Genomic DNA, 22,718 nt, shown 5'->3' on the forward strand with positions numbered 1-22,718 from the left:
GTCGTTGGCTTGACGCTGACGCTCATCAAATAATGTTGTAAATGGTACAGCGTCAGCGTCAGCATTTTACACCTACTCGGCCTTTTCTCCAGCGTTTTCGCGAGCGTCGTCAGCGTCGTGCAAGCATCGTGCAAGCATCACGGACGCTGACATGTTCACAGTGTGACGCTGACGCTCGCTCATCGTCACCGTCCACGACGCTCGTGCCAGCGTCGTACTGTGAACCGGGCTGCACGGTTCAGACAAAGTAGGCTCGTGTCAAGCATGCGTGAGATATTTATAATGAATATCAATTACCTGTTCTGCGGCGTTTATTAAAAAGGTGGCGTTTATTCAAGTTGTTAGTACCGTGAGCCTCCAGCGTTTATTCCAGTGTGGCGTTCTTTCGAGGAAATACTGTAGTTTATATGCACAACAACCAATTATGTTTATTGCTGTACAGTGCGTTTGCACATGGATCATTATAAGCGTGCTCAACTTCCTCAGAATTTCTTTTCGCTTTAATACAAATTATTTTTACATAGAGGCGCGCATTCTACAAGAAGCAGCCGACGCACGCCTTCAGCAGTGCAAGAACGTTCCAACACCGGCAAGTACAAACCCTCCTACAGACTCACTTCAACAGGAAGTCAACATTCCGGACATTCCCGACCGATCTCTAATGTCTAACATCACCGAGCTGAAACAATGGTGGAAAAACCTCGAGCTCTCGCCTGATTCTACATTTGCAACGGTGTGGGATAAATTTGTATTGGCTGTAGTGTTTGTTGCTTGCACAGCAGGCTTACTCGAGGCGGCGTATTCAAGATATGAGCCGGTGATTCGATTTGAGAACAGTGTCTGGGGAATTATCGCTCTCGTGGTGTTGTACTTGTTCGACATTGTCTACCTGATGGACATTTTTGTGTCGCTAAAGAAGGTGGGGACGAATCGGTTTCATTGCGGGCAGATGGAGGGCCGAGGACAAATTCGGGAGAGGCTGTATGTTCGGAGCGTTTACTTTGTTTTGGATGTGTTGGCTGTGTTGCCGTTGGATTTGTTGGCTTTGGGTTGGGCGAATGTCGATGCTAGGTGGATGATGTTGACGTATTTGCGACTGAACCGTGTGATTAAGTTTTACAAGGTAAAAAACGTGTGCTTTTGTATTTTGTTAAGTTGTGTTTGTAGAATGATTGTGGTTTTGTTGTTGTAGTTGTTGTTGTTGTTGTTGTTGTTGTTGTTGTTGTGTTTTGTGCGCTTGCGTGTGTGTATGTTGTTGTAGTTGTGTGTTGTTTATGTTGTGTGTATTTGTATGTTTGTGTGTTGCTGTTGCGTTTATTATTATTTTTGTTGTTGTGTCTATTGTTGTTGTTGTTTTTGAGTGTTTTGTTGTTGTGTGTATTATTGTTGCTGTTGAGTTTCTTTTGAAGAGTTTTTCTTTTTTGTCTCTGTGTGTGAGTGCGTATGTGTGCTCGCGTGTACATTGTTGTTGTTGTTCTTGTTTAGGTTGTATGTATAGTCATAGCTGTGTTTGTGTTGATGTCGTTGGTGTTGTTGTTGTTGTTGTTGTTGTTGTTGTTGTTGTGCGTGTGTGTGTCCATTTGTGTGTGTGTGTGTGTGTGTGTGTGTGTGTGTGTGTGTGTGTGTGTGTTGGTTGGTTGTTGGTAGTGTTCGTGTGTTGTTTTTGATGTCATATCTTCGCGGTTGTTTTCATGTATGTATTGTTGTTGTTGTTGTTTTTGTTCCTGTAGTGGTCTTTGTATTTTTGTTTTATCATGCTAGTGTATGTTGTTGTCAAGTGTATGTTGTTGTCATGATGTGTGTTGTTGTTGTCATGGGTGTCGTTGTGTGTATTGTTGTGTGTGTTTGTTTATTTGTTTGAGTGTATGTTGTTATGGTTGTTATGGTTGATGTGGTGTGTTGTTATAGTTGTGGGTATTGTTGTGTGTATATTGTTGCTGTATATGTTGTGTTTGTTGTTACTTTTGTTATTGTTTGTGTTGCGTTGTTATTGTTGTGTGTGTTGTGGTGTGTATAATGTTGCTATATTTGTTGTTGTTGTTGTGTCTTGTTTTCGTGCGTGTTGTTTTTGTTGTTTGTTTGTTTCTTTGTTCTGTGTTTACTCGTTTGCCTATGTTTTGTCGGCATTTCTACGTTTTTCTGTCGCTATAGACATATGTGTTTCTATTTATTGGTTTTTACATTCTTCAGACATCTTAGCCAACTACTAATCTAATTATCTGTCTAGTTTCCTATCTATTTTAGTCGCTTGGAAGAAGAGTGGCTAGCAGGCGACATCGGCTACGTTCGCGCCATAAAATTTTTCATCTACATCACGCTCTCCTCCCACACCGTCTGCTGTCTGCTCTTCGTCGTCGCTTGCTCCTCGATCACATGCGATTCTAACTCGTGGGCCGTCAATAACGACATCGCCAATTCCTCGTCCATATTTCATCATTATCTCATCTCTATTTACTTTGCTGCAGCAACCATGACGTCGACGGGGTACGGTGACATACGACCCTATCTGTCACACGAACGAGTCGTGTCGTGCATTGCGATGTTTATTGGATTGCTATTGTATGGCTACTGTTTGAGCTCAATTACAGCTACCTTGGCAAACAAAGCTCTGCCAATGTAAGAGTTGTATCATTTTAAGTTAAATTAAGGCACGATGACAAATTTGCAGACCACTTTATAGTTGATTCAGATAACAAGAGTTCTAGTCTGTTACTGTGTCTGTGTGTGAGTGTGTGTGTGTGTGTGTGTGTGTGTGCGTGTTTGTTTGTGTGTGTGTGTGTGTGTGTGTGTGTGTGTGTGTGTGTGTGTGTGTGTGTGTGTGTGTGTGTGTGGTGAGATAGCTCAGTTGGTTAGAGAGTCATTCTATGGAGTGATTACATCAGATCTTTTCAAGATCGTAGGTTCAAGTCACAGTGATGGCGAGCTATGACATAATTTCCTTGGGCAAGAAACTTACGCAAAATTGCCTCTCTTGACTCAGGAGTATAAATGAGTATCTGATCTTTGCCTGGGGTGGCATAGGCCTCCGACTGCGACAAAGTCTATCAACCAGTGCGGTCCAGGTGAGACTTCGGGTGCCCACATGACAGTTGGCGTCGCAGTCGGTGCTCCTGCGAGCACCTGGCCAAGCTCCAGGAGATGGCTTAGCACGGCCCATTCCTCCTGCTTAGTGCACAGGAATCCAGCCATCTGGCTGGTGGCATTACCCTTTAACGGCAGCTCCTTACCCATTTGCCATGTGTGTGTGTGTGTGTGTGTGTGTGTGTGTGTGTGTGTGTGTGTGTGTGTGTGTGTGTGTGTGAGTGTGTAGTGCTTAATCATTAATTAACATTACTTCAGCTTTTGGGTGTATTAATCTCCTTGGATTCATTAAAAAGTTTTTAGCAAATCGACCAGCAACCGCAAGTTCTAAAATACTAGCAGGATACGAGTACAAAGCGCATCAAGCTTTCCTGATGTATTGCTGCAACACAGAATGTAGATGATATTGAATAGAATGTTAGTGCAAACCCAGTAGGTCACCAATAACCGAGAAAGGAACGTTGGGTTTGCAACAAACTGGCCGATCACGATGCAAGACTTCCGTCACATGTTACTGTATAGCAGTGGCGTAGCGATGGTTGAAGACTGGGGACACAGCTACAGCTGGCGAAGTACGTCGATTGCCATGATGAATGAAATTTGCAGCATAATTCGTTCCCAGAAAGGCCCTTTTTACCATCCTTTTTGATAATTTCTGCAAACCAGGAATCTTTCTGGTAACTAGTAATATGTGCTAAATCCGGGCAGTCTATGTGTGATATATGTTAAAAGCAGCTCTATTCTACTTACTGACGAACACAAAGCTGCTTCCACCAGTCCAGAAATCAACCTTTATACTCCACAGTCAGTGAGCACATGACAGTAGCTTTCTCCATAGTAGGAATATTTTTCTGGCCCTGCACTTTCACTAACATCGAGCCATGTGCCACCATGTAGTTAAAATCTTTATTAAACATTGAATGTTTTAATACACATGCATTTGAGTGCATTGTAGCTTTAGCATTTTGTCTTTGTCTATTGGTCTTCAATTGGTCAACTGCATGATTTAGTACCGGCTTTGAACTAGACGATTTGACTCGAGCAAAATTAGCTCGAGCCTGGCCCGTTGGGTGTATGCTTTGCGCAAGCACATGAAGAAGACGTTACTATTTTTTTCCTTTTTATCTTATTTTATCGATTTAGGTGCAAAACATTTCTAAAAGATTCTTTGACATGTTCATCAAAGTCTTCAAGGTTGCGAATGTGGAATGAGAAATACGGAAATGCGCAGAGGGAAATATACTATATGTATTGCTGCTCAGTAAAACGAAATATGGAACGCATGGTTAGGTTTAGCTCGAGACCGGCCCTGTGCTTTAGCTCGGACAAATTTAGCATGGGCTAAATGCACTTACCTCAAGTCAGCATCGTTTACCCGGGTCCAAATCAGCATGGGCCACTTTGGCTCGAGTCAAAACGTCTAGTGTAAAGTCGGTAGAGTAGATCTATTTCTTATGACAAAATCTCTTTCGATGACCAAAATATCCGTGTCATCTGGCCTCTCTTGCCCCATGACTGAATTTTTGAGGGGGCACGTGCCCGAACCAGGTCCACTCATGGCTACGCCACTCAATTATAGTCACAAGTAAACAATAGTGTACGGTATAGTTTATACACCTGAATATGCAAGGATTTGGGTTTTTTGCATTATATGTAGACTTTTTTTAGTACAATTTGTCGATCGGCAAGGCTAGAAAAGTTGTAAAAGTTTTATAGAACGATATATAGAGATTTCTGCTTGGAAATAAGCACCAATTATTACTCTATAGGGTTCTTTGGGTATAATGAAATATATTTTAATGTAGTGTTATTGTGCCGTAGAGTTCGATTTCAAGAACGAATCATTGCCGTCAAACAATTCATGAACAGTCACAATCTCAGTTTCGGACTGATGGATAGAGCCACGGTCTACTTCGATATCCTTTGGAGACAAAACAGGTATAGTATACACAGCCATACATAAGCTGTTATTGCAATTCTCTTTGTATCTCTTACAATGAAATACAGAGGTTTGGCAATACCGGGTAGTCACCGCTTACTACGTCACATGCCCTTGCGATTACAAATGGATGTTGCACTGCAAGAGACCGAGCACATATTTAGCAAAGTTGTCACTCATTTGAATTGAGATATTCCTGCTTTTGATATATTTTGCTGGCATTAGGTGCCGCTGTTTGAAGGGTGCGAGCCGGAGTTCTTTCGTCTCTTGGCGATGAATGCCGATTCGTACGTGTTCTGTCCAGGCGATTTCATCGTGTATGCTGGAGACATCGGGCAGGAGATGTATTGTGTGAGGAGAGGCATAGTCGAGGTACGTATACATGGCACTACCACGATTAGTGACCCTGCTCGAATAGAAAGCAACCCGTAGATCTGATCAGTTTGATAAATGCAGTAACCCGTGCTCGATTAGTAGTAGACGGTCTTTGCTCTGGGGTCAGATTCTGTACAAAAGATAACACATTGCATTGAGTGAACAAGTCGACAACAAGAGACGAAGTCAAAAGGAGGTGAAGACAATGACCATGACGGTGATGACATTATGGTTTTTGATGATAATGACACTCAGTGAACTGACAGTTTTGCATGCGTTAAGAGTGTATTCTTCTACTACTTTCATCAATCTTTACTTTGACTTTAATGCGACAACAGGCATTGAAAAAATAATAGCCTATGCTTGATATATAACTTTGCTTAACTCTTAACTTGTGGTTTCGATTAGTTTGAAAATTAGTAAGCCCACGGGTTACTAATCGAGGAAATACGGTATGTGCCGTTTAGGTGAGCGGCAACAAGCGACACACCGCTCAGTAAGAAATGAACGGCAACGTTAAAGCTGGGTTGACAATATGTTCCACTCACCTTTACCCCACCGTGCGCCAAACCGGTGATTGCCGCGTTCTACAGAGCAAACATGTTTTCGCATCGCGGTCTGTGTTTACAATATTTTGGCTGGGGTTTGAGTCTCCTTTTGTCTGGCTCACGAGGTATAATCATTACTCGTGTAGCGATGTTGTTGAATTTGACTTTGTTCCTACCTCTTCGACGCGAACAATGTGCAACAAACATTACTAGGTACTCTCTGTATTCCGGAGAAGGTAGGGAGCTGTCTGTGAATTGTGTCTTCATGATGCAGAGCCAGTTCTTGTGAGTATCTGTTCCCATTCTAGATCTATTACGCTATACCTGTTGCGGATTATAATACTTTAAGCAAAGGATATCCCAGATAAGCGTAACCACCTGATTTCACGTTCGGCTATGATTGGTCAAACTTCAGCGGCAACGAGCTATGTTCTGCAGAGATAGAAAGCTTTATATCCCCTGAGGCGTACGGCTGGCACTCGGAGCGTGCCGGTTTTGTTGCGCGACAATTTGTTCACAATTTGCTGTTGCCGTTTATTTCTGATGAGCGACGTGCCGCTAGGTGTCGCTCATCTGACCGACACAGGAATCAGGCTTTACGCGGAAGACGTCGGCAGCCAGCTGTTTTTCGCGCCGCGTTACTGAAGTAAACGGCGCATACTCTGAACCAAAATTTAGTTCTAGGGAAAACAAAGCGAAGCTACTCATGTTTCTAATTCGAGTTTTATGACATGCTGAACTTTATTCACGGGTCAAATTATTGACGCTGACGCCAAGCTGACAGTCAACATCAAAGACACCGCCTTGACGCAGGCAGCATCCTTTGATGTTGACTCTGACGCTGATGCTGGAATTGGATTATTTCTATTCCACCGTCACCGTCAGCGTCAATGTCGGCGTCAGCGTCATACCGTGAACCGGGCTTTAGTGTTCTGCAGTTATGTGCTAGTCTGATGCACATGTATACTACTCGTGTGTATTTCTTTTATCTGCAGATTATGTCCAATGATTTGAAACACGTCGTTTGCACCATTGAAGCTGGCGGATACTTTGGAGAGGTCAGATAAACACACAACATATATAGCCATTCAAGACAAAGCATAATAAAATAATTAATTATATATCTTAAACTTTACTCTTTCTATTGCTCTGTATTTACAAAAGTCAATGTTAGTTTCTGGACAAAAGGAAAACAATTTGTTTTTATGATAACCAGGAACCAAACAACGGGCGTCGGAACCGTGGGGGACTGAAGCAATTTTTCAGTTTCACCCCAAATGCAACCAGGGACGTAGCGTGACCTTTAGTAATGGGGGGAGACTAAACTTCACGCTGCTACAAGACACGCCCACTCTTATCGCTTTCTACTAATACGGTGGAATTAGTTGCTGCTAATACAGATTGGAAAAGGGTGGTGCGTATATGCTCTAAACAGCTTGGTCCTCACACACTCAGTTCACAATATTTATGAACACGCTTACAAATGATGGGCTATAGCCCAGTTTATCCCACGCCATGCTATACAACAATGAGTTCAAGTGTGGCCCCCTACCAAGAATGTCGCGTAATAGAGAGTCTGAAGTGTCTCTACAGCAGCTTCCACACTCTTGAGGGGCGTGGTCAAAATATGCCACTGCTAATATAACTTCATGAAAGGCGTATCATCCTTCACTCTTTACACTCATGCGATGCTGCACTCCCAACAAGGAAAACTCCTCCGTCTACTCATTGACATCGTAGTAGACCAGATAGATTGTGCACTCGACTCTTAATAATAATTGATGGAAGATGGACGTCTAGCTGTATCGCTCGTCTCAGAGCTAGCTGAGGAGCGCGTTTCTTGTCGAGAAACCAGGACAGGGCTCGAAAAGTTGGCATCTGGAATCACTGGAGCTGTTCTGAAGACCAGGAATAGTCCTGGGCGTAGGGCGACTGGTCGAACTATCTCTCGTGCGGCGTCTGATTTGAATTTGGCTTCAAATCCCGCTGACGAGACTACTGTGATGCCCACCGTTTCTAGCGAATCTTGCGTTTCGGCTAACAGGAACGGCAATGCAACAAGTCGAAGGAAATGGACGCGACAAATGAATAGGGAAGTGATGTTTTGTTATTACCACGTGCTGTTGTCATACAAGTTCTCTGCTTTCAGAAAACCCATACATCAGCTGTGGTGTGAACGAAATCCTTTTCTGACTGACGTCTGTGAGCAGCGTTTGGCAGACCAGAAGCGATATCTCTTAACTTCTGGAAGTGTGAATGAATCAGAGTTGGAGGAGATTAAACGCGAGGCCGCACAGGATGGAAAGCCCGTCTCAGGTTTGTTATCTGTTACGACTGGTGTTTGTCTTGGTGTGCAGATGTCTTGGTGTGCAGATGTCGGCGTTGGATGTGGTTTCTGCTCTATCAGCTGATAGCTCAGTTGTCACGCCTTTGCTTGACAATGTGTCACCTTGCATGGCTTAAGTCAGGATGGCGCCTGCTGCACGTGGCGGGAAACCTGTCGTGTCAATGATGCAAGAGGATCATGAGTTTGCTAATCACTTGGAAGATGGCTCCCTTGTTCAGTCAGTCACTGTTCTCTCTAAGGACTGCTCATCTGCAAGAGATAGTGGTGATATCCTATCCGTAGATGACACTTTGGATTCAGTTCAGTGCAGTGCTGTCAGGGAATGACCATTCCCTTGTGACTCTGTGAGCTCTGATCTGATGACTACACATCCTAGTATAGCTTCTCGGCTAGAAAGGATGGAAACTTCTTTATCTCAACTCATTCCAGACTGCTGCCAAACGGAGGATGGTCTTTCGCTTGATTGTGATGCTGCTGTGGACCCTGTACTTCGTCGAGAGTTTCTTGAGGAGTTGCAGAAAGTCAGGCAATTCGTATCTGTGAGAGACAATGCCTTCCAAGGATCTTTGTGAACAGTGGAACCCTGAAGCTTATTGGTGATCTTAACAAGATCATCAGTTCGTTGAAGGATGAACCAGATAGGAGTGAAATCAGTTACCTGGTATAATCTGCTGCTTCGCTAGTGTCCAAAAGGCGGGGCTTAAAGACGACGAAGTCAACCAATTCTCAATCACCGACATGGAGACGAAGGCTGGATATGGAGATTCTCACACTTCGACGTGCGATTTCACTGTTGCTGGAGGTTAGAAAGGGTTCATCGGGCATTCGTATGATACATGAACTCCGACGTCTTCGGCATCGGTTGGGCATTTCCTGTTCGGAGAGGTGTGAGGTCTCCATCAATCGATTGAAAATGGAACTTAAGTCTAAGGTCGAGCGGACCAGGAGGCTGGAGAAGAATTGTAAGAGACTTCGCCAGAATAGTTTGTTTCAAGGAGATGCTGGACGGTTTTACAGAGAGCTGGATAAGCAGACTATCCAGGTCACTTCCCCGCCATCCGATTCTGAGATCGAACAGTATTGGGGTCGTATCCTAGAAACTGAGGTACATCACAATGAGTCTGCCTTCTGGCTGAGACGTCAAACCGATGGCGAGACGCACCGGAAAGATGAGCAGCAGTGGTTACCTATCTCAGACAATGAGGTCACATCGTGTCTCAAAAGGATGGGGAACTGGAAGTCTGCTGGTCCAGACAAGGTTTATGGTTTCTGGGTCAAGCGTATCACGTGTCTTCACACTGATCTGACTCGTAACTACAGACACAGACACACACACAGACACACACACAGACACACACACACACACACACACACACACAGACACACACACACACACACACACAGACACACACAGACACACACACACACACACACACACACACACACACACACACACACACACACACACACACACACACAACAATCCAGACTCTGTACCCGACTGGTTGTCTCAAAGAATAACTACTCTGATTCCTAAGAATGACAAGACTGACCAGGCCAAGAATTACCGGCCTATCACGTGTCTGTCTGTCTTCTATAAAACCCTCACCTCTGTCATCAGGCAGAGGATTGCAGGGCATTTGGATCAGAGAAACTTCATGGCTCCGGAGCAGAAGGGTTGTCGACAGGGATCTTTTGGTGCAAAGGATCAGCTGTTGATCAACAAGCTGCTTACCGAAAACTGTAGGACTAGGCACAAGAGCTTGAGCATAGCTTGGCTGGACTACCAGAAAGCCTATGACAGCTTGCCACACAGTTGGTTGCTCCAACGCCTTCAGCTGCATAAGATCAGTCCAGTCTTGTGCGGGTTCCTGTCACGTGTGATGAAGAGTTGGAGGACATCGATGGTGCTTTCTTGCGGGAATAGTACTATCAAGACAAGGCTTATGCAGATCAGGAGGGGTATTTTCCAAGGTGACTCACTTTCGCCACTTCTCTTCTGTATGGCTCTCAATCCTCTGATCAAGGAGCTGAACAGAGCCGGTTACGGCTACCGGATGACCACTGGGCATGGTGAGACTGCCAAACGTCAGCTTATCAGTCATCTACTTTACATGGATGATCTGAAGCTGTATGGCATAAACTCTGATCAGTTGGATGGGTTGTTGCACACGATTCGTACCTTCTCTGATGACATCCAGATGAAGTTTGGTCTGGACAAATGTGCTGTTGCACACTTTGTCAACGGCAGGCTATCTGGACACAATTCTGGAGTGACGGTAGGAAAAACGGACACCATCAAGTGTCTGGAACCGGGTCAAGTCTACAAGGACTTGGGTGTAGATGAGAGTAACGGTATTCAGCACAGCATGATGCGGGAGATACTCCGTCGTGAGTACTTCCGCAGAGTGAAGGTGGGTCTCCGGACTGAGTTGTATGGTCGGAACAAGATTCTAGCCATCAATGGGTTTGCACTACCGGTTCTCACTTACGGTTTTGGTGTCATTCATTGGGGGTGCACGGACCTGCAGCAGCTCGATCGACGGACCAGAAAGCTCCTCTCTATGCACGGTGTCCACCATCCTGCTGCAGACGTTGACCGACTGTACGCTTCTTGCAGTGATGGGGGTAGGGGGTTACAACAGATTTAGTCGACATATCAATCTTGTATTGTGAGGCTGAACTGTTACCTTGCTGACAGTTCTGATCCTTTCATGCAGGTGATACGGGAGTGTGACTCTGGAAAATCTTTACACTCGATCAAGCACATGGCTTGTCAGTTTACTGCACAGCTGCGGAGGAGTCTTGCTTCGGACAACAAGTCGCAGAACTTACACAGGAATGCATCCATCTCGGTTGAAGGTGGCTGAGAGACCTACGGATGGCTAAAGGCAGCGAATCTTCCTGCTGCAACTGAGGGACTGGTTGTGGCTGCTCAAGACCAAACTCTTCGGACTCGGTACTATGAGCGCAAGATTCTACATCGTGATGTCAGTCCTACTTGCCGCATGTGCAGTGTAGGCCTGGAAACAGTCGACCACATTGTGGCAGGCTGTAGTGCTTTGGTACCGACAGACTACACTGATCGACACAATCAGTTGGCATCCATCATTCACTGGGACGTTTGTCGCCATTTTGGGGTTCCAGTGGAGAGCAGATGGTACCGGCATCATCCTGATAGGCTTGTGGAGACGGATGATATTACTATGATGTGGGATGGCACCATTCCCACTGCCAGGAAGATCAAAGCCAATCGTCCAGACATCTGTCGCACAAATAGGAAGACAAACACTTGTCTTCTTATTGATATCAGCTGTCCTGCTGATGGCAACATTGGCAAGAAACATGCTGAGAAGTTGGCGAAGTACAGCGACTTGAGAGTGGAGATAAGCCGCAGGTGGCATTGTCGAACACTGGTGGTTCCGCTGGTCTTGGGAGCTTGGGGCACAGTGCACGCAGGTATTGCACGGTGGCTGGACATTATTCCAGGTCATCACAACCTGCAGCACTTACAGAAAACAGTGCTTCTGGGATCTCCTCGGATCCTTCGTAAAGTCATGTCTTCTTTCTAGACAGCCATGATGGTCTAAGTACTTCTGAAGCAGGGTTTGCTTCCGGTACTTGTAATAGACTTTACAAACCATGCTGATCTGGTTGAGCACAACATAATAATAGTCACCGCCGTGGCTTAGTGGTTAACGACAATGGCTACCACTCCATGGTTTGGGGGTTCAAACCCCAGTGACGACAGCAATTGTGAAACTTGTCTGTGTTTCTTTTTCATGTTTCTCTAGCTTTATTCATGAGACTATGACTCGTTTCAGTCGTTGGGGAGTTTCTGTGGTCTGGCGAACGGTCCGTTGACGATGACGTCCGGTGCTTTCCTGGTGGTCGTTGATATCCACTAGACGTGCTGTATCGAGTACGCGGTTACCGTAATGCCTGCAATCTATATCGAATTGGCTAGTCATTGATCGCCGTATGGACTAAACGGAAACATGTAGCCCGCTGGGCTCACCTGCCGGGTTGGTGGGCGCCCAGATGGGGGTAAAGACCCCACTTGCCCATTATGGAAGGGCATAACGACACATATAATATTATGCATGAAATTTATGAAAAGGTTTATTGCGAGTTCCAACTTTCATCCTGGTTTCTTTAATTATGTTAGGTTGGTTTGATGTTTGGTGAAGTACGGTCTGCGACGGTGAGAGCTGTTACCTACACCGAGATCTTCATGATTACTCGTTTCGACTTGGACACGGTTCTGCAATCGTTTCCCGTCATCGCACGTCAATTCAAATCCTTCTCGAAAGACGTCCGCCTCTATAACGAAATCAAAAAGGCGGCAGACGAAGCCAAGCAATTTACAGCACCTGGAAATGCCGCCGTAATGTCGCAAAACGGTTGCGGTCTTACAACTGCGTTGGCGTTGATGCTTAATCCTGGGCAAGCCGCAGTCATTCATACTGAGCTGTCTGCGACGGTCGTAGCAAATATCTCGGATACTTTCGAGCGAGAAATGGTGACGGGTCCGTATTCGACTCAGCTTGCGCTCGATAAGACGTTCGTCCGTCGTCATCGCATCTCGGAGGTGCGGAGAAAGTCGAGAGACGTCCACGCCGTGAAGAACGTGGAGATAGAAATGAGCCGACGAGCACAACGTCCATCACCGTGCGATCTCTTGTCTCAGGAGAGGCCCCCTCGCCAGCCGAGCAAGTCCTTCTCGGTTTCGTCACTCAAACTTAAATGGTCGGGAATAACAAACAGCAGGTATTGGACTTGGAGTTACTGTTTTACACTGTAGACGTTGTGGAATAGATGTGTGTGTAGGTGTGTGTGTGTGTGTGTGTGTGTGTGTGTGTGTGTGTGTGTGTGTGTGTGTGTGTGTGTGTGTGTGTGTGTGTGTGTGTGTGTCGCCTCCTCGACCTCAGCATTGGTCTGGCAACCAAGACAATAGTTAACATTTTTTTGTCTAATAGGATAGGTTTAATCCATAGGTCTAAGAATGGGTATCTGTCCTGTAAACTAACGTTAGCGACGGTTCTTGCAACTAACGCTTTCTGTAAATATATTAGCTATTTTATCGTCTATACCATAGAACGGAAGTCGGCGTTAATGAAACGGAAATACACATTTCGAAAAGTGGGGCCATGGGGCCTTGGTCCCTGTCGCTGCGATTGCCTTTCTTAAGAAGCGTTGTGGGGCATGGTGTAGGCATATGTAGCTTACCTCTACGAAACAAACATCAATAGCATAGCGTATAGCATCAGTGCTTAGTTTCTGTTTATGCCGGCGGTTGATAGCATGGAGCTCGCACCCTTTATGAGTCATCCAGAAAGAGAAATCAGCGAGTCCGAGTCTAGGAAAAGACGTAAATGGATGTCCTTGCCTATGCACTTACCACTACACGCGCCTCATTATTTTTGGCGGAGAGCCACCTTTTGTTAAAATGTCCAATGACGCCATTGATGGTAGATAGCAATTACTTTTAGGGCAACAACAAAGGCAAGTAGACAAAAACTAACGCCATTTAAAGTTCTCTTGTTAAAACTATTTTTTGAAGCTTAGATGTTTTATCTCGAGTCTATCCCTTAATTTTAAAATCTGGAAACGTACGGCGCTAGCCTTCCATGGTTGGCATCAATACGTACTGCCAACTGATCAAACTCACTTTAAGCTAGACAGCGATGTATACGTAATGTATGTTAACTATATTCGTCAGAATACCCAAAATCTGTTTAGCTTCTCATGCAAGCAAATGATCGAAAGTATCAATTTTAAATTTAATGGCGTAATAGGGCATCATACCTTCCGCAACGTTTTAGAATGTGCATGTCTCTCCCATAGCCCCGTCAAGGACGCCAGGTGGGTCTCAAAAGTGATGGGTTCATCCATAAAATTGAAGATAATACGTTATAGAAAACGAGTAACTTTTCGAAACTAAAACGGTTTAGGACCGTTTGATTATCAAACAATCGGAGACTAAATACAATAATAATTTTAACAAACCACGCTTTCAAAAAGTTGGAGTGAACACCAATAGCCCATAGTACGTGACGACCTTGGCCACTGTTGCATAACGACGACACCCAATCTCTAACGATGTAAGCATTAGACTTCGACGGTGGCTAGAGTATACCTCTTTGAACTTGCCCTTTACGTATCTACTTCATTGAGTCTTGTAATAACAGCTCCATTTCTTTAGCACTTCAAATCAAGACGAAGCCAAACTGCTACAACTACCCGGTCGCATCGTAACACTACTATCGTATCTCCTGATGCCGTAAGTTCTAGCCCCATCGACTTTCTGGAATCCAAGATCATTCTAAGAGTTTATTTATGTCTTTGTTAATTAAACAGATTGACCATCCTGCCTACTTCTCAGTTTTTTCATGTGTGGGAGGTGATCGCCGTCATCCTGGCCGTTACGAGCGCCATCACTGTCAGTCTAGAGGCGGCATTCTATTACGACGAGAAAATGTTGTTGGTTTTCAATTACTTGATCGATGCCTTCTTTCTTGTTGACATGTCAGTGACAACATGGTATTTTAGTTGATGTTTCTCGTATGGTGATTTGGCAATTTGTTAAGGTATTTTAAGTTTCACACGTCGTTCTACAATGAGTACTCCGTGTTGGTGTTGGAACCTTTTTCGTGTGCTCGACAATATATGAGGTGAGGACAAATGGTTCTTTAATGGTATTAGAATAGTTTAATATTAACTTAAGATACGGTTAGCTTAGAATGTGCGATCCATAGGATAGTGTGGGAAGTTACGGTGTGTGTGTGTGTGTGTGTGTGTGTGTGTGTGTGTGTGTGTGTGTGTGTGTGTGTGTGTCTGTGTGTGTCTGTGTGTGTCTGTGTGTGTGTGTGTGTGTGTGTGTGTGTGTGTGTGTGTGTGTGTGTGTGTCTGTGTGTGTTGTGTCTGTGCGTGCGTGCGTGTGTGTACGTGTGCGCATGTAAGCGCGCGTGTGTAAGCGTCTTTTGGCGGAATAGTTCTTATTAATCAGTCCAGAGGTTTTACCATAGTCATTTCATCAACTTGATGCCCTGAGATGAGAGATGTGAGTGAGCTCGTGGTACCGAGCTTGAGAGCTTTACGGGAAATAAAGTATATTGTACTATTCTTTGAGGCCAGGCATTCACTGAGCCAATCGAGAATGACTGAACTATTGAAACCAAAATGTATCCGAATACAAGCATCCATGGCAAAAATGATGGAAGTTTGAATCAGACATACGTAAAAACTGTTCAAGCTAGAATTCATCACTACTACATACAACCATTCGTGCACAATTATCAATACTCAGGTAAACCATCAGTCGAAATTTGGTAACGTTTTGGTAGTCTAATATATATTATTGGCAGGACGTTTGTATTTGCAAAGTTACCTTTTGTTTAGGACAAACTTTGTTCTTGACCTGATCTGTTCGTTTCCGACTGAATTCTTTGCGTTAACTGCTGGAACCAAGGAGCACGGTCGCACCATGTCGTTGCTTAGTTGATCGCTTCTGACATTTTTTGTGGTTCTTGGTGTTTAGAATTGGCTGTTTTGGGAATGATTAGACTCAATCGGCTGCTAAGGGTCTACAAGCTGGTGAGTCGGTCGATTTTAGGGATAATTTTATTGCTATAGTGTTCAGATGCATTTGGTTTGTAGTATCAATGGTTTGGGTATCTCGAATCAAACATATGTCGAGTTACAACGTGGATAAGGTTGCTTGTCATTACGTTATTACTCTACTGGGGTTGCTCTGTTTAAATGCAAATGTGTGTGTGTGTGTGTGTGTGTGTGTGTGTGTGTGTGTGTGTGTGTGTGTGTGTGCGTGTGTAGTGTTCTTGAATGTATGATGGCGCGGCACGGACTACGTTGTAGTGCTTGTTTTGACTGACATTCGGTTTCCAACTGACTTCTGTTACCGTTCTTCAACATCATGTTTTCGATTAACTTGAGCCGGTTTCTGAAGTCCACACACCCAGCAGCGTGGAGCGCCGTGCGACATGTTTTCTGCTTTCTCACTTCAAGGTACTCGCTCTGGACTCCCGTTACTGTAAATCACACTGAGTGCTTGCAAGCCCAGTTTTAGTACTTTTGCAGCATGGCCGTTCTTGCCGTGATGTCAACAGGGCGGCGGAGCTTGATTTTGCACGAAGAAACATCCGGCGGATATAGAGATGATCCGGCTACGAGGAAATACGATCAAACAGTTACCTTACCAGCTTTTCCCTTTTTGAAGACTCCACTTGTCACGTTTTGCAACTTGCAACCAGGCGCGCGGATGCGCCATCTTGGCCATGTGACTAAGACTTACCATCAAAGAAGACCTGACTTGGACACGTGGCTTACTTTCACAGTTTTAGAAAAATAATCCTAACATAGCTTTGCTTTGGTTTTTGTGACTGACTCTCTTTTCTGGACGCCATCATCCATTAGAATGGGTTGTTTATGGTTTCTGGTGTGTGTGTGTGTGTGTGTGTGTGTGTGTGTGTGTGTGCGTGTGTTGCGATTAACATCATTTAGAGTGTGTATTGTTGCGTAAGAGAGTGGGTGTTAGTTTGTGTCAGTGTTTTCAAAATATTTTGCTGCAGACAAGCCAAATTTTTCATCTACATTGTTATCGGGACTCACTGGACGGCATGTTTCTTCTTTCTTCTGGCGACTGTTACGAAAGACTTGGGCACAAGGGGCCGCGTTCTCGACGACTCTTCGGTCTGGATCAATCGGGGAGGTTTAGCATTAGGTAATTCTGATAACTACTGTAGGCTAAAGCCTGTTTCAGATCCTCAACGTTTGAACAGCGTAACGTAACGTAACCTAACGTTGTCAGTGCCGTCTGTAAACCAAGTGACGCTACGTTACGTTAAGTTAGTTACGTTATGTTGAAATAGGATTGTTCTATTTTACGTAACTCAGCGGAGCGTTTGACCAATAGAGATTTGAGCAATTCAGCATGTGAGTTCTTTAAACAATCGCACATTCCTTAAAATGGAAGCGACTAAAATTCAATCTACGCAAAACCAGATAACGACGTTGAGCGAATGTATTCTGTAATACTGTCTACGTTCCGGTACGTTTGCGTTACGTTTCAGTACGTTTCGTGGCGTTACGTTTGGTTAATGATGTTTGTCAACAGACCCTAAAGTGCGGTTCACAGTAGACGCTCAAAACCCGAGTAGAGGCTTGTATGGTGTAGCATAACGTAACGTCAGCAGACCATATCGCACTACAACGTTACTAAATTATTGTGTCACTCACTTTTGAGCACCAACTAGCGCCTCTTTGTCTCGGGTAACCCAGAACCATGAGTGGCCTTGCTTGCTTATAAAAGGATTATATATTGTTGTATGTCCAGAAGCGCATTCTGTTGCCTAACGGAAATGACACGCCTACATGAACACACCTCCGCAAGACTGGTTTGCGGTTACCTACTTACGTACATAGCACATACACACATACTTAGATATGCATACAGTTATACATACATACTTAGTAATCACAGTGATGCCCTGTGTTTACGGAATCACCACTCTTCAGTCACAGTCGTAAGGTCACTATCTGCTGGAGTCGTTTCAACCCTTCGTGGCAAATCTTTGCTTGCTTGATGCAAAAGACCAGCCTCTGGTGGCACCTTAGGCACTAATAGCGTTAGGTGGCAAGCGCTGTAGAAAGCGAACGCTCTGATCAGACAGTCTGGCTTCACGATCGCAGTGAAGCGCATCCTTTTTGTATCTGGAATTTACTTTTTACAAGCATGGATACTTTCTCACCGCTTCTATCAGCTTTTGTCCACATCAACCGGTCTTCGTCCGGTACACTGGAAACGCGTGTTATGTGTGTTGAAGCAGCTCAGTTTTTATTAATTGAACGCTGACTCGAGACGCTGTGCAACACAAGAAAAGATATAACTTGAGTCTATATTTGAAAGTCAAGTAACTGAGCGTTGCGAAACGTCAAGAAACGGAACGTTCGCTGTTTACAATTTTACTCTGAACGGTCAGCTACGTTACGTTACATTACATTACGCTGTGTTGCGTTACGTTACGTTACGTTAAAGTACATTGCGCTGCGCTACATAACGTTAGTTTAAATTACATTTCGTTACATTACAATACGTTACATTACGTTACGTTACATTACAATACGTTACATTACGTTACGTTACATTACGATACGCTACATTACAATACGGTACGTTACATTACATTACGTTGAGTTACGTTACGATACGTTACAGTACAGTACGGTACGTTACATTGCGTTACGTTACATTACATTACGCTACGTTATTACGTTACGTTACGTTATATTACGGTACGCTCCATTATATTACGCTACATTACATTACATTACGCTACGTTACATTGCAGTACGTTACGTTACGTTGCGGTACGTTACATTACATTTCGTTACGTTACACTACCTTATGTTATTACGGTACGTACGTTATATTACGGTAGGTTCCATTACATTTCGTTACATTATATTACGTTACATTACATTACGTTACATTATATTACGTTACGTTACATTACATTACAGTACGTTACGTTACATTACGTACGTTACATTACGGTACGTTACATTACGGTACGTTACATTACATTACGTTACCTTACATTACATTACGCTACATTACATTACATTACATTACGTTACGTTACATTACAGTACATTACGTTACATTACGGTACGTTACATCACATTACGTTACATTACATTACGATACGTTACGTTACCGTACGGTACGTTACGTTACGTTACGTTACGTTATATTACATTACGTTACGTTACATTATGCTACTTTACGCTGCTGTTAAGCGTCTTATTGTGAACCGGCTTCAGCTACGTTAAGTAAGGTTACGCTACGCTGGTGTTGAGCGTCGTATTGTGAATCGGCCTTAAGTGCATTTAACGTGAACTGACTGAATATGTGTAGGAAACGTTTCCATCGCGGAGCGGTATCTGGTTTCAATCTACTTTGCGGCTGCTACCACCGCATCGGTAGGATACGGAGACATCCACGGATACCTAGATATCGAGGTGATGTGAAACACTTTACAAACCCGCGCAAAAAGTACACGTAATTAGTCTGATAGATAGAAATACATGTACGTGCAATGTATTGTAGACATGGTAAAGTGCGATGATCACTTCCAAAGGTTTTTTGTCTTGTCACGTCACCTGACTGTAACCAACGGACGCCACCGACTTTTAGACGTACAAATAACATTGCAATGCATGTTTAATCGTTTTACCTGAGTAACACGACTGTATAATGCAGTATCGTTTACGCTATAATGTTAAATATAACATATTTGGCATTTTGTGTTTGCAGAGGTTTATGTGCATGCTTACGATGATTTTCGGTATTGTATCTTATGGATACATCATTGCCCGGTTTGCTGCAGCTCTGGCTAATGCCGACGCTCAACGCGGTCGATACCAGGACAAGTTGATGGCCATCAACATATTTATGCAAGTAAGGCTCACGTAATCGTTTTTCTTTAGGCGTACGAGCTGCATGTCATATTGGATGGAGGCGATCTGAGTGTGTTTGATAGTTTGATGGTGTGTGTGTGTGTGTGTGTGTGTGTGTGTGTGTGTGTGTGTGTGTGTGTGTGTGTGTGTGTGTGTGTGTGTGTGTGTGCGTACGTGCGTGCGTGCGTGTGTGTGTGTGTGTGTGTGTGTGTGTGTGTGTGTGTCTGTGTGAGTTGGTGTGTGCGTGCGTGTGTGTGTCTGTGTGAGTGCGTGTGCGTGCCAGTGTTTGCACGCGCCTATTGCATGTGTCTTTATTAATTCTTTATCAATTTCATTGTTTGGAAAGGATCAAGGTTTAAGCCCAAATCTGCAGAAACGAATTGTGCAGTAAGTACCCTATAACACTCCTTATCAAATTACATAATTATAATACCAAAATTGATCAATGTGCGTGTTTTCTGTAGGCACTACAAGTACATGTGGCACAAGAACCGAGGATTCAAGTTCAAATCTTTGTTCCAGGGCATGCCCATCAGTCTACAAGCCGACATAACACTGAGCCTGTACAAGAAAGTACTGGACAAAGTATAAACATATATTAGCAGCTAAAACCTTTACGTTTCTTGACACTCCACAGTACATGTGGTTAATATATCATGTGTGTTTCAGGTGCCACTTTTTCAGAACACTGAATTGGGTTTCTCGAAGCTCTTGGCAATGTCGATAAAACCGATCTACTTTCTTGCAGAAGAGTACGTTGTGCGCAAGGGAGACTTAGGAAGCGAAGTGAGCATAATGGATCGATTTGAGCCCTGAAATGATTTAATTAATTTATACACGGATAATTTGTTACATAACGTTAGATGTTCTTTATCCATCATGGAACGGTTGAAGTTGTGTCGGATGACGGTCAGGAGGTGTTTGCGACAATGACGGACGGGAGTTTCTTTGGCGAGGTTAGCCTTGTCTACAGCGTTCCCAGAACGGCTTCCGTCAGGTAAAGGGTTGTTGGCAATATGTTCCGCTATTAATTGGAGAAAGCATTATAGCAAAACAGCTTGTGTTGTGTTGATGACATGGCAACGCTAATCATCTGTGTGTCATTGCAAACTTAGATGATTGGCGACATTTGCTTTGTGGCTATGAGCGCATTTGTCGTGTTAAATTCAGTCGTTGTTAAATAGGTAGTCGTGTTACATTCATTCTCTAAATTCAGTCGGACGTTAAAAAGACTGCTGACAATGTAAACTGTTAAGTCAGATAGTGCGCGTTAGCCGTTAGGCAAATTGGCCGCTTCTTTGTTGAACTGTAACCAACAGACATCCACTCTCGTCGCTTTTGTAGGGTAATATGCATGACCTGATTTAGCTTTGCGAGTTCCATTCGCCAACCAGTTATAGCTAGCTGATCTATTCAACTACACAATCTAGTACTTCACGAAATTACGCGTCGTTAGACCGACAGTCATATATCAGCTTAGTACGCTTCCTGCTTTGTGTCGGTTAAATCAGGTAAGCTCCAGAACATATTTCAGATTGCTTGTGTAGATGTGCACGTGTCAAGCAGACCAGGAGACGAACTAGATAATGGGCTAGAAAGATTTATAACGTTTTAAACGCTCTAGCACTGACTTATTTAGCCCCCGAAAGCTAAGTTGGTTCAATTACTGTACTTCATTAACGTGTACAGCGTTCGAAGAAGCTGCTATATTGTCCAACGTCTAAAGCCTGTTCACAATACACCTCGTGTTGCGTCGTTTCGCGTCAAAGGAGGCCGTTTGCGACGGGATGCGCTGGAATAGGAAAAAATCCTCTCCAACACGTCGCGTCGCTTCGCGTCGGAAACGGCCTCCTTTGACGCGAGACGACGCGACGCGAGGTGTATTTTAAACCTTGCTTAACGCACACCATTTGACCGAATTGAACAGTGTACATTGAAGAAAACACTCTGAGCGTATGGTACGCGTTGTAAAAATGTTTACACTTCATCAAGTGATCGAGGAAAATATTCTGCATTGTTCTTTTAACACCAGACTGAATTTAACAGAGCCCTTTCAATACTAGAATAAAGTTAACACCGATATTTTATTTAACACAAGCTATGAAGAATTCGGTCAGTGTAAAGACTCTCTTTAATAGCTCCTTTGTTAAATAGAGTCCTTTTAACACCAAATGAATTCCTCATAACACATGCGCGAAAGCGTGTGGAGCCGGACGTCATGTCCGCGCGTTACTGTACCCTAATGCTTCTGCGCTTCCAGTAACGTATATATATATATATATATATATATATATATATATATATATATATATATATATATATATATATTAATCAAAGCATTGAAATCGAGTTTTGCAGTGGAAAAGACTTCCTGTGCCGCCGTGTTTACGTGCAAAATTGCCGCTTCCTTCATTATATTCTAAGAGCAAAGAAGCGGCCTTAATAGAAGTAAGTGATATATACCTGAGACAGAAATGATAACACGATTTAGCGTCAGTCTATACTTGATCTGCGACATGCCGCTCTTTAATTCCGGATGCCGTCAGCGCAGTGCGCCGCGGTCTCTTGCAGCACGCGGCACTCTCGCTGTGTTTACCGAGCACAAGCAATGTCTATCTTGCCGTTTCGTATGAGAATCAATGACCGGCACGCCATTCCTACATATACAGCACGCTCAAAGTGCCATCTGCGTGCCGCAGAAGATACGATATTTTTATCTGGGCGGCATGCCGCTTGCTGCTACCGCGGATGTCGTCGAAGTTGGATCAGTCGTAGACTAACATGAAATCAGGTTCACAATTTAATTATTGAGATATCAATTGCGTTCGTGTGGCATCATATTACCTGATAATCATGCGTATAGTATGTGTGCCTTGACATTCTCAAATACCTATAACGTAAATTTGTAGCGTTCAGGCGAACCCAATTGCAGTTGAAACACAAGCATATA

General features: G+C 43.9%; 1 protein-coding gene across 1 annotated transcript in view; it reads left to right on the forward strand.

The window, feature by feature from the left end:
• LOC134180765 (uncharacterized) overlaps positions 1–22,718 on the forward strand; it is a 40,390-nt gene that overhangs the window by 9,270 nt on the left and 8,402 nt on the right. The window contains exons 10-29 of the mRNA XM_062647951.1: positions 525–1,123; positions 2,228–2,616; positions 4,903–5,019; positions 5,089–5,188; positions 5,246–5,392; positions 6,939–7,001; positions 12,459–13,060; positions 14,496–14,573; positions 14,651–14,818; positions 14,881–14,964; positions 15,692–15,768; positions 15,831–15,886; positions 15,950–16,005; positions 16,879–17,030; positions 19,227–19,330; positions 19,626–19,769; positions 20,115–20,155; positions 20,233–20,353; positions 20,438–20,554; positions 20,632–20,765. Of these exons, the coding sequence (XP_062503935.1) occupies positions 525–1,123; positions 2,228–2,616; positions 4,903–5,019; positions 5,089–5,188; positions 5,246–5,392; positions 6,939–7,001; positions 12,459–13,060; positions 14,496–14,573; positions 14,651–14,818; positions 14,881–14,964; positions 15,692–15,768; positions 15,831–15,886; positions 15,950–16,005; positions 16,879–17,030; positions 19,227–19,330; positions 19,626–19,769; positions 20,115–20,155; positions 20,233–20,353; positions 20,438–20,554; positions 20,632–20,765 (3,349 nt within the window). The remainder of the gene's footprint in view (positions 1–524; positions 1,124–2,227; positions 2,617–4,902; positions 5,020–5,088; positions 5,189–5,245; positions 5,393–6,938; positions 7,002–12,458; positions 13,061–14,495; positions 14,574–14,650; positions 14,819–14,880; positions 14,965–15,691; positions 15,769–15,830; positions 15,887–15,949; positions 16,006–16,878; positions 17,031–19,226; positions 19,331–19,625; positions 19,770–20,114; positions 20,156–20,232; positions 20,354–20,437; positions 20,555–20,631; positions 20,766–22,718) is intronic.

Source organism: Corticium candelabrum, chromosome 6, assembly GCF_963422355.1.
Source record: "Corticium candelabrum chromosome 6, ooCorCand1.1, whole genome shotgun sequence".
In the NCBI taxonomy this organism is placed as follows: domain Eukaryota; kingdom Metazoa; phylum Porifera; class Homoscleromorpha; order Homosclerophorida; family Plakinidae; genus Corticium; species Corticium candelabrum.